Source organism: Pelodiscus sinensis, chromosome 7 (assembly GCF_052426305.1).
Source record: "Pelodiscus sinensis isolate ZL-2025 chromosome 7, ASM5242630v1, whole genome shotgun sequence".
In the NCBI taxonomy this organism is placed as follows: Eukaryota; Metazoa; Chordata; order Testudines; family Trionychidae; genus Pelodiscus; species Pelodiscus sinensis.
Window position 1 is genome coordinate 17,614,492 of NC_143058.1, and position 18,610 is coordinate 17,633,101.

An 18,610-nucleotide genomic window follows, 5' to 3' on the forward strand; every position below is an offset into this window, starting at 1 on the left:
TTCACCACTGCTCACATTAAACACAACACCTTTAGAGTAAAGGTTCTAAACACAACAGAAACAGATTGGAAATTGATTCAGTGCTACCAGTGTTGTTACAGCCAATAACCTAGCACTTTCATCTGTAGAGACGTTTAGATATTTCATAGCTGTACTTGGGTGCTGAAGAGGAAGATAAAGTAAATATCATTTCTTTATCTGATCATGTGTAAAATGAATCAACCAACCACTATTTGTGATAAGATGATTGCCAAATGATTCTTCTCAACTTCCATCAATGGACTGATGAAAGAAATTAAGACTGACATTGATAAATTACTTTCTCAGGTGTGGAGTTTTCATGTCAAGAAAGGATTTCTTCAGACGCCAACTCACACCTTATGAGAGGGGTCCCACGATCTTCCCCAAATCTGAACAATTTTTGAATGACTGTATCTATTCCTAACTACATTGTAATTTCAATAACCTTTCTTTATTAACTGGACAGCCTACAACAGATCAATTTGTTCATTGTCATTTGTTTTGTTATGTGATTTCATTTTATCTTGATAATTCACTATTGCCCTCACCTGGTCTGCCTATGGTTTTTCAGGACTCTCTAAAGTAAATATATTTACTCAGTTATGTCAGGCTTAATGGGCCAATTGCAAGATGATGTGTGTCAGATTTAATGCACAGACTACATTAATTGAGTTTGTTTCCATCATGTCTATCTTCATATTCTCAGAATGGAAAAAATATGAAACAAGCCAATAACAGCTTACTTAATATTAGCATAACAAAGTAACCAGCCACCAAATTTTATAAAAATGGTGAGTGATGTAATGGTTCTCAATCGTATTTTTGGTTGGAAAAGAGGTGGTGGGATAATTTCATGCATATTTACTAATTACAACAGTGAGACCTCAATAGCATGATTAGGTCTAAGGATGGAATATCACTAGAAAGAAAAACATTACTCCCAGTAGCCTGCCTGCAAAATGATCCATATTTGGTTCTGGGAATTTGCTGAACTGCTGAAGGCAATTAAAGACTTATAAGCTATGAAAAAGAAGCCTCCAGTGACTTCAAGGGCTCAGTTGGGAAAATGGGCTGAGCAAGAACTATTCTTGGGAACCTGCGCAGTATATTTTAGATTTCAGGGCAATGTGAGCAGGAAACCAACTAGGTTCACTCCTGAGTGTAGGGGTCAATTGCAGAAGAACTCTGTACATGTCAAGTATACAGGTGGTGAGGCCTGCATTCTCCCCCTTTTCCAATTTCCCCTCTTTCCCTACTACTGATGAGCCAGAAGCAAGCCTCTAGGAACATACACCATTGTAGCAAGAACGAATTGTAGATAAGGGTGGGAACATAACAATCTTGTTTACCTAAATGCACTGATCATGTAAACAAAGTCAAAGGACAAGCATACAACTGAGCCGTACTGTAACAAGCAATGAGTAACCCCCGGATATTTCCAAACTGCCACAAACAAGGTAGAGACACAGTATTTAAAGGTGCACCAGAGCACAGCAATTTGGACCTCACCGATGGGCTTTGGGTACCGGTGCCTCGGAAGCTGAGACAGTCTCCCACTTTATCCGCAGCCGAAACGTGGTTCCCGGCTAGCCAAACGGGTGTAAGAAATTCCGCTTTTCCTATCATGTTCTTTTAATTAAGGGCTACAGCTTAATAAGCTAGCTGGATAAGAATCCGTGTGAAGAGCAGTTCCGGATAGGGGCCTTACAGAGATGCAGTTGGACTGCTGAGACTGAATCTGGGAGTAAGACTGCTTGTTTGTTTTGAAGGCCAAGACTTCATAAGGAAGCCTAGGATCTTGAAAAAAAGGTATAATGGCAAGAAGCAGCTGAAGGAGTATCTATGGAACTGCATAAAATGTATGCTTAAACCCATGGGCTGATCAAGAGTAAAATAGCAGAGTTGGGGTTCTTTTGACAAGAGTGATGGTGGGATTTGACAGACAATTTGGGCCAGGGAATATGATGGGAGGAAGAGAGAGAGAGAGAATGTATCCCGCCTCCTGGTTATTACATAAAATAATGGCCACACTGTGTCAGACCAAAGGTACATCTAGCCCAGTATCCCATGTCCTGACAGTGGCCAATGTCAGCTGCTTCAACGGGAATGAACAGAACAGGTAATCAAAAAGTGATCCATCCCACAAACATGCTAGAGACACCATCCCTGCCCAGTCTAGCTAATAGCCATTGAAGGAATCTATCCTCCATTAACTCATCCAGTTCTTTCTGGAACAGTTATAGTCTTGGCCTTCACAACAACCTCTGACAAAGAGTTCCAAAAGTTGACTGTGGCACTTAGGCACATTTGATTGATAATGCATGAATTTTTAAATGACCCTAGTCAGGAGTTATGGCAGTGTCTCCTTTCCACACTTTGCCCTTGCACCTCAGTGAAGCTTACAGTAATTGCTATTTTTTATCAAAACGACCTTCTGTTTAGCTGATGTGCGTGTAAATTTACCAGGGGAAAATATGGGTCATGGAATAATTTGCTTAAGAAATAAGTCAAAGCTTTGTCCTATAGTAGAGAGTAAGTCCATGAGATACAACATTTAAATACCAAGATGATTCTTGACTTATGAATACCACAGATAGATTGACATTGTAGACAGAAAAACGAATGCATTAATGTAATAGTACTCAACCACCCCTCACTTTATATACTCTGTAAAGCTATTGGGATTAATTTGCTGCAAGTAGTGAATCAGACAATGTTTAGATGCAGTTTTGGATAAGGATATTATGCATGGATTTTTGACATCGCAACAAAAACTTAATGCTGCTGACACTTCACTTTATAAGCCAACCCTATTTACCATCAACAGCATTTTACATCTAACCAACTTGTTATCAACTTGTCTATAAAATTTGCTATCAATTTATCTGTTAAACCTGATATCCAGGACATTTCTGTTTCCCACTGAAAATTAATTTTCATCAATTGCCTTGTTTCTTTTGTATAAAACTTAAAAGAGCACACCTAAAATATAAACCTTTTTGCAAAATACAGATAACTTCTAATTTCAGGAGCATCAAAAATGCCACTGAATTAAACCAAACATTATTTTAAAATAAAAAGGAATTTTGTACAAACAAAAAAGAAATGTACAAAAAAGCTACATGAAAGGCAGACCTTGCTTTTTCTATCAGATTGCTTTTAAATTAAACTGCAGAACTTTTCTGCAAGGTTGTTCTTAGAAAGCAAAAAATGATGTTATAGGAAAGTGTCTCCTATAAGCTAGAGATGATTATCGAGAACTTTAATGGAATTGAACACTATAGTACAGCAGAACTATAAAAGAAACCTTGACCTGAGTGTGTATTTTTATTCTGCCACAAAAATCCTACGTCTACAAAGCATTTTTAATGTTACTTAAAAGTTTGAATGCCCGACCCTCTGTCTAGCTGGGGCTTCCTTAAGCCCCTTTCAACCATTTGTTAGGTTTTGTTCTGTCTCTCCATTATACATATAACGTACCTCTAGTGTCTGCCAATTAATGTTGGATGAATTTAGCTAGAGAAACTGACCTGAGTCTTCATTCAAAACTTTTATCTTATTTAATCATGCATGGATCTGTACCCCATATCATATGCCCATCATAAACTATAAGAGCCACTGCTGAAATAAAATAATGCATCCAAAGAGCTGTGACTACTGTCCCTAAGTCACTTTAAATTCCTGCTCACCTGGGGAAACTAAAACCCCAAGACAAATATCATCCATGCAGCCCACCTGGGAGCATCTTGTGCTTTTGACAAATTGGCTAATCTTCTAAATCTGACAGTAAATCCTGAAGCATTTTGAATCCCTGTCCTATCAATAATTTCCTTAGCATGTCACGTGCTAAAAGTAGTTACAGTGCAATTAACAATGAAGCTGATTTTTAATTCATCTTACCAGCACTTGGAGCCAAACTCTGCATACAATAACAGTATCAATGAATTGGTATAATAATGCTTACCTACCCAAAAGAAGTGTTGGAAGTCTTAATTAATTAACATATGTAAAGCACTGATGGTCCTAGGACACCAGTGCATTATAAAGGGAAAACGTTCTACAGGTTGCACCTCCAAAATCCAGTACTATCTGGAAGGACCACAAATATTGCTGGCCAGAGAGCCCCGGTATCTGGAAGCGTGGCCTGCTGGGAGTCAAGTGGCAGGGGGACTGGCAGGTCAGCTGCAGTGTGAGGCAGCATCAGGGGGCTGGTGGTGGCCAGGAAACCTGCGGTGGATGGGGAGCCCCCAGCTGAGCTGGTAGCAGAAGGTTCCAGCTGCAGCCAAGAAGCCAATGGCCAGATGTCTGCGGATGGGCCAACGGCAGCTGGGAAGCCTCCAGTTGGAATGACTGCTGGGGAGCCCTGGTCAGGCCAGCGGCTGAGAGGCCAGGGCTGGGAAGCCATAGCTGAACGTCGCAGCCATGCCAGGAAGGTGCAAACCCAGTGGCAGGGGGCCCAGCGGCTACAAACCTAACTGGACAGGGGCAGAGACCATGGTTCTGGCTGCTGGGAGTGGGGACAGTGGCCAGCAGGGAAGCATTGACCCCCCCTCGGTCCTGCAAACTCCCGGGCTTGGAATCATTCAGGTCCCAAGGGTGCTGGACCAGGGAGGTCCAACCTATTATTTTTATTAATATGCATTCCACATTCTTCTTTTTTGGCTAGCCCAAAAAGACTATCCTATCTTAAAATCCACTTAGATCAAACGCCCAGTAATAAAAGATTAGCAACTAATAGTTTACATGCTATTTGTACAACAAGCTCAGGAGGATCTAATTATTAGAAAATGATGAATCAGAGTTGTCTTACACGGTACCAAGTTTGCAGGCTGTAAAATACTATCTTATTTGCATATTAGCTAATTGTGCAGAACTGACACCAATTTAAGCTTTTTACATTGACAACTATAGTAAAGAATGTCTTTTTTCTTCAACTCATTCAGCTCTGTTTTGTAAGATTTTAGTTCCTTCAGTTAGAGCATAGAAGAAAAATGACAGTGTGATGGGTTCATTACAGTGTAGCTACACTACAACTCACAATAATAAACTTTGAATTATGGTTTTGAAATGACTGCTGAGAAAGTCAGAAAGAGAATGTATTTAATGCAGACCTGTTGGAGTCTGGTGTCCATGGAGAGTCATGCTGAGAGCTAGCAGCAAAAGTATCAATGTGGGAAGAGACCAGCATAAGAGGAGCATAAAACACAGCAAAACCTTTATTCAGGTAAGTACCTCTATTCAGGAAAGATGCCTGAGCATGTTTTTCAGTTAGGGCAAATTCCTATGTAGGTAAAATGAAACACAGCTTTTTACATTCTTTCCTGCACTGGGGCCAGCATACAAACACTAAAAAACAAAAACACTGCTTAAGGCCTTTCTATGTGTTCCATCTTTTAAGCAACATTGACACCTATAGAGTGCACTGTCTTGCATCTTCTAAAGCCCGTATGACAGTAACGGATGAATCCTCATAGAAGACCCTGGGAGACAGGTCTGTACATTTCAGCAACAGGACCAGAACTCACACCCTCAAGGGAGGAGGTACTAAAGTGGCCTTAAGCCACCTTTGCATTCCTGGATCCGCAGTGGTGTTGGAAGCTTAACTCACAACAGATTCCTGGGGGTCTCTGTGAAATGCAGGCGTGCCTTTGAATCACTGCAGTGCTGCCTAGCATCTCCACAGTCCTGCATACAGACAAGCCCAGCCCTGTGCCACTCTTGGCATAGCCCCAACACCAGAGCCTGTGACGAGGTCCTCAGAAGGCTGGCTTGCAGATGACCCATCGCAGTGCCTGTATTGCGGAAAATCTCCCCTGGAAAATATCTATTTCTTCAGAGACCCTTTATGCTGCTCTGGTGCTCTTACCCAGCATTGAATGGCCAGAGGAGGGGTGATGACGTCACCCAGATAATTTAAGAGGGTTACTCGTGGCTATAAGATGAAACTGAGGAAAACCCAGGCTTCACATTCAGAAGTGCCTGAGGCTGAGTGCCATGCTGCCTATCAGAAGCTTATCTGCATACTAAAAGTGTTGCTTGGGTCCGTCAGGACAAGGGGCTGGGAGTGTGGGGGTGGCAGGAGTCAGGGCAAGGGTTGGGGATATAGGAATCTCTGGGCAAGGATCTGAATGTGTGGGGGTGCCAAAGTCAGGGATGGGGCTCAGAGGGGCTCGGGGCAAGTGGCTTGGAGTGTAATGTGGTGGAGGAGTCAAGGTTGGGAGGCTGAGGAGGGGCTCATGGCAGGAGTTCAAGGCTGGGTGTGAGGGGCTCAGGATAGGGGTTGGGTTGGTAGGCAGCTGCACCTCAGCGCCAGCCTGGGATGGCTGGTGCCACATGGCCCAGCCAACGGCTGCTGTTCTAAGTCAGGCTAGGGGCTGTCTGACTGCCTGGAAGCTGCTCCATGGCTTTCTGGAGCTGTCAGGGCAGCAGGGACCTTTCACCTGGGCCAGCCAGGGCATTGGAGACCTCTCCCCTGGGCTGGCTGGAGTGGTGGGAGTCATTCGACCCAGCCATCCAGAGCTGTCAGGGCAGCAGGGGAGCACTTGCTTGCTGCCTCCCTTGCGTTCATTCTGCTGTATAATTGTCTCTGCCATCACAGCCCTGACTTTCCATTTAATGAGAAACAATCGCATTCCCCTTCTCCATGCACAACCAAACCTTTATCTGCATGACAAATTTGATGGTTCTAGTTCTTCCCATTTAGGAGGCATTCTTGAACAAACAGACTCACAGACAGACAGACATACAAACTACCTCAACTATATAGTAGATATGATGTAACTGTACTGCAGCTGGGAGGTTTGATTTCCAGCATGGATAGACAGATACATGCTAGGTCTGCTCAAGCTAACTTGTGAAAAAGACTGCTAGTTTTAGCTCACTTGTTCAAACAGAGCCAGTGGGTTTCTGTCTCCCCACATTGGTAATAACATGTCTCAGTTCCTTGGCAGACATAACCTTTACTTTATATGGAAAAAATAAAACAAATTCTCAGAGACACACAAATATAGGGTCCGCAGGGATCTCAAGAGGCCATCAAGTGCAGCCTTCTGTGCTGAGGTAGGACCAAGGAAACATAGGTCATCTCTGACAGGTGTTGGTTCAATCCATTCTTATGATTGCGATTCCACTAACTCCCTTGGAAGCCTAGTCCATAACTTAACTACTCTTATCAGGAAAAACCTTCTACCGATATCAGACCTATTTCTCTCCTGCTGCAGATTAAACCCATTTACTTCTTGTTCTCACCTTCTATGGGCACAGCGAACACCAATCTCTTTATAAAAGCCATTAGTATAACGGAAGACTGTTAACAGGTCCCCTTTTTCATTGCCAGTGCACGAGTGGCCAGACCTAATAAGTCTGTGCCAGAATCCACAGTCCTGAGACGGGGGTCAAGAGTGAGCTGAGTCAGGATACCAGGAGGTCAAAGGAAGGAGACAAATGAGATCAACACAACAAGTCAGATGCAAGGGGTCACAATGAGTTGAGGTGTCAAGAAACCAAGCCAGGGGACCAGCAGCAAACACAAGGCACACCCAGTCTAAAGCAGCATAGAAGCTACTGCTTCAAAGAGCTTCCCATTCTTACTGCTGGTTTAAATATGGATAGCGGGCCAATCTGCTGGGATTCTATCAACTGGACTTCATAGGTGGAGCCTCACACCTGGTTTACTATTATTGTATACTGCATTACTTTCTCTCTTGTTTTATTAAATTATCCTCTAATTGCTTTATTCTTTTCCAATAAAGAAAAAATCTGTTTTTGAAGAGTAACTGTCTCTCCTTGAGTGGAGGACTGCATCTGTGCCCTCCCAGGGGTTAGCAGAATTAGATTGCTCTGGGGAATCCTTTGTGAGTCAGAGATAAGCTCCCTGGTAATACCCTGGCAATTCACATTGGGTGGGCTACCATCTTATACCCATTTGGATGAACTACACTACCGATCAGATAAGCTGAAAATTAAAGTGCTTTGGGTTCAGAATTGTTGGGTTAACAGTGGGGGTGGTGAGTGATCTGTTCTTGGTGTGTGCTTTTAGCACTGAGATATAGAATATGGGGTGGATTCAAAGAGACTGTGGGAGCTGGAGCTGAAAAGTAATCAGGCTGATTTGTCACCAAGTTTGGTGCCAGCCAAGGAGAAGATAGTCTAGCTTCTGGCATGGTCTGTACAGAGATATTCTGCTGAAAGTGAAGCCCTTTTGTCCTATGGAGTAGGCAGGGCCCTTGGTTGATGCTTCTCTGCATGCCTTTTGTAGGCCTTCTTTGCCTTCTCAAGGTGTCTCTTCATGCCCTCTTGAATGTGATGGATACATTGTATTAGGTCTGAGGCAGATAGGCTGGGGAAGGATGTAAGAAGTGGTGGGCGGTACCCTGCACTGATAAAGAAAGGGCTGTGGCTCGTGGATGTGTGGTCTGCACTATTGTACAAGAACTGCACGGAGCAGCAGTGAAGAACAGTGACACAAGTGATGTCTGATGAAGCATCATAACTACTGTTTGACTGAGGGTGGTAAGCAGAGGGCAATTGCAGATAGACTCCTAATAAACACATGGCCTCATGCCAGAAGCAGGAAGTAAATGATAGCTCCCAAGTTGGAGATGACATGATCTACGAGGCCAGGAAGATGGACTATGTTGTTTATCCAGAATTGGGTGCTTTCCTCTGGGGAGGGTAAACCTGTAGTAGAGGGAATGACGTGAGCCAATTTAGAAACATGATTTACCACTGTCAGGATGCTTCTGAAACCATTGCATTCTGGTAATCCAAGGAAATGACCTCCCAGGCTGAGATAGGTTGTTCAAATGTTGGAAGAGGCCTGGGGTTTCTGGTGAGGGATGCTGGGCAAACTACTACAAAGGTCTTCATTGTGGCCAATAGAAGAAATGGGACTTTAATTGTTGGATTTTTTATTGCCCTAAGCATCCTACCAAGGTAGAGTTATGGCACAATTGAAGAACTGTAACTTTTGCAGGTCTTTGGGGAACATGGGTGTGGTCCCTCATAAACACAATCCCTTCCAGGGCATCATGTGGTTCTCAGTTGATAATGGCCAGCTCATACAGTAAGCTGTGGACTTCCATACACAGAATCAAAGTGGGTGACTTCAATCATGGGTTTTGAGATGAGGGGATGATTCCATCCTGGAGCCTTGTGAGCCAGAGGCATATATTTGAGTCAAGACATCAACTTTGCTGTTTCTGATCCCAGAGCAGTAGGACAAGGTAAAGTTGAACTGGGAGAAGAATAGGATGCACTGAAGTTGTTGTTAGTTCAGGACTTTGGCACTTCACAAATAGTTCTGGTTCTTGTGATCACGTGGACCAGGTCACAGCTCCCTTGCACAATATCACCTCACTTCAAAGGCAATGTTAATTGTAAGGAGCAGCTTGTCCAAAATCTCGTATTTTCACTCAGCAGGTCTAAACTTCCTTTAGTGATAGGCAACGAGCTGCAGTGTTTGCTTGCCATTCCCCTAACTGCCATACCGGAGGCACAAACTTTCACAATTAAAGCTTGCATCATGTCCGGCTGGGCCAATACTAGAGCAATGGTGAAAACAAGTCTCAGCTACTCAAATATATACCAGGCCTTGAGCGACCAGTATCACTTGATATTTTACTGGAGTGAGGAGCTTGGCGTGTTTGAAAAAAAATTGAAATGAACTTCTGGTAGAAGTTTGCAATGCCTACAAAACCCCATGTTGTAGGCCAGGCACATTGAGGGACTGTGCAGTCATGGACAGCCTGGACCTTGTGGAATCTTCTTGATTCCTTCTGGAAGGGAGGATGAAACACAGGAACTTGGGTGAGGTCTGACTGAATGCACAATTCTCTAGTTTAGTGTACAGCCTGTATTGTCATAATCTCTCTAAAAGTATGCAGGCATGAGTAGTCTGTTGTTCCAAATCCTCTTAGAAACTTAGATCAAAAGATCATTTAAGTGCACCACCACCAGCTGGTCCAGCAGATCTCACAGCACATCATTAACGAAGTGAGGGTCAGCGCCTGGGCATTAGTCAGTGCAAGAACATCAGAACAGCCATACTGGGTCAGACCAACGGTCCATCTAGCCCAGTATCCTGTCTGCTGACAGTGGCCAATACCAGATACCCCAGAGGGAGGGAACACAACAGGTAATCATCACGTGATCCCTCTCCTGTCATCCATTTCCAGACAAACAAAGGCTAGGAACACCTTTCCTATCCATACTGGCTAATAGCCATTGATGGACCTAACCTCCATGAATCTATGTAGCTCTTTTTTTAACCCTGTTAAAGTCCTAGTCTTCACCACATCTTATAGCAAGGAGTTCCACAGGTTGACTGTGCGCTGAGTGAAGAAAAACTTCCATTTGTTTGTTTTAAACCTGATGCCTATTAATTTAATTTGGTGACCCCTAGTTCTTATATTATGGGAATAAGAAAATAACTTTTCCTTATTCACTTTTCCACAGCAGCCATGATTTTACAGACCTCTATCATATCCCCCCTTAGTCTCTTTTCTAAGCTGAAAAATTCAAGTCTTTTTAATCTCTCTTCATATGGGACCCATTCCAAACCCCTAATGATTTTTGTTGCCCTTCTCTGAACTTTTTCCAATTCCAATATATCTTTTTTTCAGATGAGATGACCACAACTGCATGCAGTATTCAAGATGTGGGCCTACCATGGTTTTATATAGAGACAATAAGATATTCTTTGTCTTATTCTCTAGCCCTTTTAAAATGATTCCTAACATTCTGTTTGCTTTTTTGACTGCCACTGTACGCTGAGTGGATGTTTCCAGAGAAATATCCACAAAGACTTCAAGATCTGTCTCTTGAGTAGTTGTAACTAAATTAGTCCCCATCATGTTGTACGTACAGTTAGGATTATTTGTAACTAGGAGTTATGCAAGTGGCATAACTAAATATTCAAAATGTCCATAGCTGGTCTGAAAGGTGGCATTCCATTCAGTTCCTTCTTGGATATAGATTAGAATTTAAGCTTCCTCTGATGTATTATACACTAAATATAAAGGTGTTTCACACATTTAAAAAAAAAAACCCTTAACTTTTATGGCTACTTTGTATAAAAAGAAAGAGATAAAGCCTAATGTATTGGACTCCCCCAGATGAATGTCCTAGACTGGAAACTAATCAAGGCATAGGCCCTGAAGTCACTTGATAATGCATGGTCTTACCTTTCATTAACAAACAGAATATATTTCTAGCCCACAGAGTTGTGAGAAAAGACTTGAAAATATCACCTTAATGTAACTGATGCAAGGATGTCTGCCTAAGTCCACAGATAGCCTGAAAGAACAGTTCAGAGTTGTGAACAGCCTCATGCCTCTAAAAGAGATGTTAACTCACTTCTCTGCGACCCCCCCCCCCATCACTATCTGAAGAGAGAATTGTGTAGATGACAGGAAAGTTGAACAGCAGGCCTCAACAATGCATGTGATAGGTAAAAGGGTATGTAACTAGGAGCAACGTGTATAAACTCACGGGTGCCCTCTGTTGCCACACCTGCCTCTTCCAGTATCCTAGGAGATCCCACCCTTGTGTGGAACCTGATTCTCTGAACTTGCTGGCACCCCTAGAAGGTAGGGCTGGGGAAGCTGGTGATGACTGAGCAGGACGCTGGAGGTAGTGGCCCAAGGTTGGCATCTTGCCTACCCTACATTCTGAAAGGGAAAGGAGCTATTACTCCATGGAGGAGGGGAAATGAGAACTACTAGGCTGGGAGAGTTGGACCCAGAGGGATGAAGTCATAAGGGAGAGATTGTGGTGTGCCTAAGGCTCCAAGTTGCCTTAATCTGTTCCTGCCATTGGGCAAACTGTAACTGATTAAAGTCTGAGCTCAAGAAGTTATTAGAATTTTATTTAATAACCACCCAGAAACATCAGCACTGGTGAACTCTGGTCTCAAACCATCAGAATATGTACTTATAAGCTAACGCTGCAGCGTGCACTTAAATACTGCAAGAAGTCAAGGGACTATGTTATACGGTTTTACAGCGTTTATATATACTGTACAGTTTCACAGCCTTGAAAACAAGCTGGAAGTCAAAATATTTAATCCAAAAACCTAGCAGCACGAATTATCATAAGAATTCACTTACCAGAATAATGATAAAACAAAACATCTTTTAAAGAAACCCCAACTAATGGGTACTCAGCCATTAATGGTTGTAATCTACACCAGCAGCAGGCAGGGGAGCCTTGGAGTCCCTTAAATATTCATCACAGGGTCCAACTGTCACTGTTACAATCAGGGACAAATTATGGCTGGCCCTGCAGGCGTGTGTTAAGAGATGTGAGGGTTGAAGGAGCCCCTTTTGCTCACCCCGCATAACTAAACAGAAGACACATTGTTTAGAATTAGTTTTACAGCATGGTATGATCTGATGACTTTGTTTCCCCCCAGGCTCTGAACATTGTGGGGAATGAGAATTGTGACATTCGCAGACCAGGTGCCAGCTCATGCCAAGGCCTCTACGTGTCAGCCAAACACCAACAAATACATAATTGGAACTAGACTGGCTAAACTGTGAGCTAGTGTTGTTACAACAGGTATTAGAGTTATACACATGTTTAGTTAATACTTCGTGAAATGCTTGCAACTGCTGCATGCATTAATCTCACTTACAATGTCCCATGTTATAAAGTAATATTTAAGTGTTTGCTGCATAACTGGAAATCGCATGACAGGAGAGAAGTATAGCAAGAGTGAAATACTAGTGACAATGGGAGATCTCTCATACCCAACAAAAGGCGTCCCACCAACATCCGACAAACCCTCGTGGAACAGCAGAGGACACAATACTTTATTGATTACTCTCCTATGTCCCATAAAGAGATGTAACACTGAACTCCTCCCAGCAGTTGAACTTGCAACTTGAAGGAGAAGGAATAAAAAGCCCCATCAAGGAGAAACTGTATTTTTATGCTGCTTGGACTCTGAGGGGCAAGGATTATTAAACACAAGCAAAAGCTCCCAGTGGTTAGCCTTAGAGGACATAAAGAGCTTACTTATTATAGAAGTTTCTATTACATTTTGAAAGTCAAGACTGCAATTCATTTGTGTGTAAATGTATTTATCTGCTTTAACCTTGTAAATAATGTTCTTTCCTTTTCCCAGTTAATATATCTTCAGAGTTTATCACAGGATTGGCTACAAGTATTGTCTTTGATGTGAGATCTCAAGGGCAATTAACCTGCAGTAAGTAATTAGTCCTTTGGGATTGGGAGTAACCTGAATATTGTTATGTTTTTTGGTGTAAGGGGCCATCAATCACAAAGGCAGGCTAGTCTAGGTGACAAGATTGATCAGACTACACAAGGGGACTGTCTGTTAAGGCTTTTGTAGTGCTAGAGGAGTCTGCACTTTATCCTTTGTTGATGAAATCTAACTATAGAAATCGAAGGCAAACTGGGGTTGGTACCCTTCTTAGAACCATAGAATCATAGAACACAAGAACTGGAAGGGACCTCAGGAGATCATCGAGTCCAGTCCCCTGCCCTCACAGCAGGACCCAGTGTCGTCTAGACCAGTGTTTCTCAAACTGTGCTCTGCGGAGCCCCAGAGCTCCACGAGACATCTCCAGGGGCTCCGCGAGGTTCACAAACTGGAAACATCTGTAGTACAACGCATACAATCAGTGGACCACTGGGGCTCCGCATACATTTTTACGCATTTAAAGGGCTCTGGAGCCCCAAAAGTTTGAGAACCGCTGGTCTAGACCATCCCAGATAGAAGCCTATCTAACCTGCTCTTAAAGATCTCCAGAAATGGAGATTCCACAACCTCCCTAGGCAACTTATTCCAGTGTTTAATCACCATGACAGAAGTTTTTCCTAATGTCCAACCTAAACCTTCTTACCAGCCTGCCTTGAGGTTGGTACTCATGCTTTTGAGCTTCCTCAGAACAGCTTGACAAGACAACTTGAAAACTGTTTTTTCCTGATGTAATCTCAAAGGGTATGTCTACACTGCAAAGTTAATTCGAAATAACAGCCGCTATTTCGAATTAACTTTAATAGCATCTATACACGCAAACCACTATTTTGAATTTAATTTGAAATAGTGGAGTGCTTAATATGAATTTGGTAAACCTCATTCTATGAGGAGTAACGCTAAATTCGAAATAGGTATTTCGAATTAAGTGCTGTGTAGACACTTAATTCGAAATAGGGGGCCTCCAGCCCTTCCCAGGGAGCCCTGGTGGCCACTCTGGGCACAATCAGGAAAACTTACTCTCCTCTCCCCCAGCCCCAGAGCTATTAAAGGGTAGAACCTGGCCACAGTGCCTGTGCCAGCTCCAAGCCTGCCATCCCAGAGCCAGCAGTGGCCACCGGGGCCCCTGACCCAGTGGCCTCAAAACATGAGCCAGCAAGTCACTGGCAGCCAGCCCTCTACTGCCCCCCCAGGAGCTTGACAGGGGCTGGAGAAGGTGGGCACCTTCTTGGTCCATCGTGGAGATCATGGACCTTATTCAGGTGTGGGGGGATGCCCCCAACGTTCATGATCTCTGCACTAAACGAAGGAATGCAGCTGTCTATGGCAGGATAGCTACCAGCCTGGCCACCAAAGACCACATGGGAACCCAGGAGCAGGTTTGCATGAAAATCAAGTTGATCCGGTGAGACTCCCAACCCTGAGCCCTGAGCTTCCCCTCCCCCTTCTTCCCCTTGCTTCCCCCTTCCAGCTCCCTCCTCCCAGGTTTCCCCCTCTCCTCTCCCACCCTATCTCTTCCCCTCTTCCACCTCCTTTTCCCAATCTTCCCAGAGGTTCATTCCCCCCCTAGTTTTGTTCAATAAACCCAGTTTCTATTTTTAAACATACATGTCTTTTCTTTGACATCAGGAAGGGGGGCTAGGGAGGGGTAAGTGGAAGGATGTGAGGGAGGAATGGGGCACGAGCTCCCGGTGGAGAGGACTGGAGTGGCTCTGAGGGCTCCTCGGGGTGGACGCTCTCCTGCAGGGCCTCCTGGATCCTGACAGCCCCCCCGATGGACCCTCCTGATGGTAGCCTGCTGCAAGTGCAGCCGGGCTGATGGCAACGACCACACGAGATGCACCGGCGTGCCCAGGGGCAGCTCTGGCTCCATGCGGCCGAGTGCTGTGGTGTCCTGAGTGCGGGCACTCAGGGCACTCCAAGACAGGACTGCTTTGCTGTCCCTCATCGAGGTAGACAAGCAAGCGGGGAACCCTGAGAACTGTCTGTCCGGGATGGGGGTAGGGTCCCTTTAAGCAAGGAGCTGAGTGAGCGTCAGGCAGCAGACACACACACTAAGTCATAACCTGATGCCCTGCCGACACTGGTTCCGGCCAGCCTTAACTTCAGTTCAGGGTCCACTCAGTGTGGATGCGCTATTTTGAAAGAGCAAAACGCTATTTCGAAATAGGTTTTGTGTGTAGATGCGTTAATTCAAATTAGCTTAATTCGAATTAACTATTTCGAATTAAGTTAACTTGCATTAACGCTGTAGTGTAGACATACCCTGGCAGTACCCTGGAAACATTAGGTCAGATTCTACCCTGTGTTGCAATTTCCAGCCGCACAGGGGAGTGGAAACAGCCACTGCAGAATCCTCCTGACCCACATAATGTGGACTAATGATTCTATGAGATCCTCTTCCACTGGGCCATATTTCCACCCTTATTACATCAGAGCGTGTGGAAACAATAATTTAAGAAATGCTGAAAAGTAGTAAACACTAATCAAATAGCAAAGAGGAGGAATTGTGTGAGGCCACAGAAGAACACACAACAAAGGTAATTCTTTTCTTATTTATTTAGTTAAACCTTTTATAGGTTGAACCTCTCTAGTCCAGTATTCTCTGTTTCAGCAACATCCATGATCTGGTATGATTTTAGTTGGCCAGATCTTCACCTATCATGGGTGTGGCCAAGTTTCCTGTGATCCCATAAAGTTGTTTACAGCTACCAATCCTGGCTCAGTATTCTGTGCTGTTATTTATCTCTAATTTACCCCCCAAATGTCTCCTAACAGCCCAGTAAGCAGTGGAAGTGTTGGTAATGCTGCTAGACAATATCGACTTCCCATGGTTCGGCAAATTCTCTGGTTCAGCATCGATCAGTTCCCAAGGATGCTGCACTAGAGAGGTTCAGCCTGTTGTTACTTTTCCTTAAAGAGGGGCTGCATTGTACACTCACTCTGTGCTAGACTGTCATAGCTCCTCAATACAGAGCGTGACTCTGATACTCGCTGTGGTGAGAAGAGCAGAGTTTACTCATCTGATAATCTCTGCTGTAAGCAAATGGTTAGGGAGGAACAAAGATGATCAGAGTAGGAGCAGCTGTGGGTTCCCTGCTTCAACCCACTGGTCAGAGAAGGATTGCTGGGTGCTGAGATGGGAGTGAGCTGCTCCACAAAAAAGAGGTGAAGTAACTTTCTCCACCAGAGCAAGGGAGGAGTAGATCAGAAACTGTGACTCTGAGTCACAGTTGATCCTTGCTCTGCTCCTGAGATGATACTGAGCTATCCGCCATCCCTTCATCAAGGCAGAATATATAGTTACAGATTGTACATTGGTGGAATTCTGACAAAAAGCAATGTCAGTTTTGCATGGAAAATTACTATAGGACCAAGCCACAGGATACTAGAATGCTCTAGTTGTAACCTCTGGGCCAGATTCCAACACCTTTAGTCACATCAAATTCCACCTTGCTCCACAATTGATTTCAGAGTAGTAGAGCAGGGGGTCAATATCTGTACCTCTAGCCTGGCAACTCAATAAAGAGTAAGTCCTTTATTAAAAAGGACAATTCAGTAGCTAAGTTAGCTACTGAGATTAAACATTGTTTTAACCAGGAAAACAAAGCACAAATAATACCCATATAAAATATAGTTTTGTACCTATTACGTGACTCTGACATGGAGCGCTTGTGATGGTGTCTTCTTCACCTTCTTGCTGGCTTTCTGTGACCACTTTAGTCTGCACATAGTACAACAAAAAATTAAAGTAAAGAAACAATCACTTAACCCTGGTGTTGACTTTTCCACCTGTTAAAGGTTACTTAGAAAGCCAATCATAATTTTAAAAAATGCATCATGCACCAAGATCACCATGCTGATCTTCTCTGTAGTATTGTGATTCTATCCCCATGGATTTTCTAGGTGATGCTTGAGAGAACAGCATATTTCATACTGTTTCTTCTCTTCTCTTGAGAGAGAACAAGCCCTCACAAAAATTCACTCTTTCAAATACTTGGTGCTCTTATTAATACTTGATAATCACTCACTTTTGCCCTAAACCATTCCCAGTATCTATATGACTTTATATACATTCAAAAAAAAAATCTTAGGATTTATTACTTGCAAAACTATTTATTTAAAAAAAATCTTCATAGGCCACATTCTGCTTGTCTTACTCATACAGGTGGTTCCACTGACTTCTCCCCCACCTTATACCCTCTGGGTATGTCTAGACTACATGCCCCCGCCGGCAAAGGCATGTAAATTAGACTACCCGACATAGTCAATGAAGTGGGGATTTAAATATCCCCCGCTTCTTTAAAATAAAAATGGCCGTCATGCTGTGTCGGCTCAGCTGATCATCGGCACAATGCGGCAGTCAAGACGTGGATCCATCGATCAGGAAAGCCTTTGTCGACCAATCCCTTATTCCTTGTGAAACGAGGTTTACAGGATCGGCTGGCAAAGGCTTTCCTTGCCGACCGATCTGCATCTTGACTGCTAAATTGTGCTGACGATCAGTTGAGCCAGCACAGCGTGGCGGCCATTTTTATTTTAAAGAAGCGGGGGATATTTAAATCCCCGCTTCATTGACTATGTCAGGTAGTCTAATTTACATGCCTCTGCCGGCAGAGGCATGTGGTCTAGACATACCCTCTGTTACAGTAGTCTTATAGCTGATTAAAATCTAGCTTACAATTGTTCTGTGTCCCCATTTCCATACTGTGTCAACAAAAGTGAGGGTATGGCACAATCTACCCCTAGTCTGACTATGTTACTTCAGGATCACTTTTAACAACAGAATGAGCCACCATAGATCAACTTACAGAAGTATTGCAGCCAAAATATGCTAACATTTCAAAGCTGTTGCACCTCACCTGAAGTAATGGCCAGTGGTATGAACAAGTTGAGGTCTGTGTCCAAAAAGAACATGTGGAGTGTTATTGTTTTATGTCAACAGGACCAATTGTGTGCATGAGTAACATTTGGCCCCAAGGGTACCTTTTTTGATTAACTTCATCACGATGCATTTGGTGGTTGTGTACATCTCTCAAGGGTGATGCCTAAGCTTGCTGTTAATGAAACACTAGTTTTATATCTTTTAAATATGAGAGCTGGGTAATGAGAGCCAGGAAAGATGCACAAAAATTAGAGATAAGTGCTGCATAAGTGATGGCATAACAGGCCTTCATGCCTTTAATTAGCACTTGGAAAGAGAAAAGATTTAATTCTGTGAAGTGTAAGAAAAAAAATCTCGAAAAGACATTTTCTAGAATGTTAATGTTTAAAAGAGCCTCATATTACTGTCAGGTTTTTAAAAAGCAGTACATACTATATGAGGTTTGAAGTACAAGTGTTAGTTTCAGAGCTGACCCTCATTAC

The 18,610-nt window shown here is 43.4% G+C and overlaps 1 protein-coding gene across 10 annotated transcripts in view; it reads right to left on the bottom strand.

Moving 5' to 3' along the window:
- Positions 1-18,610, bottom strand: part of NCKAP5 (NCK associated protein 5) — a 659,073-nt gene that overhangs the window by 68,626 nt on the left and 571,837 nt on the right. For all 10 annotated transcript variants that reach the window (XM_075933271.2, XM_075933270.2, XM_025178765.3 and 7 more), the window contains one exon: positions 16,889-16,967. In XM_075933271.2, the coding sequence (XP_075789386.2) occupies positions 16,889-16,967 (79 nt within the window). The remainder of the gene's footprint in view (positions 1-16,888; positions 16,968-18,610) is intronic.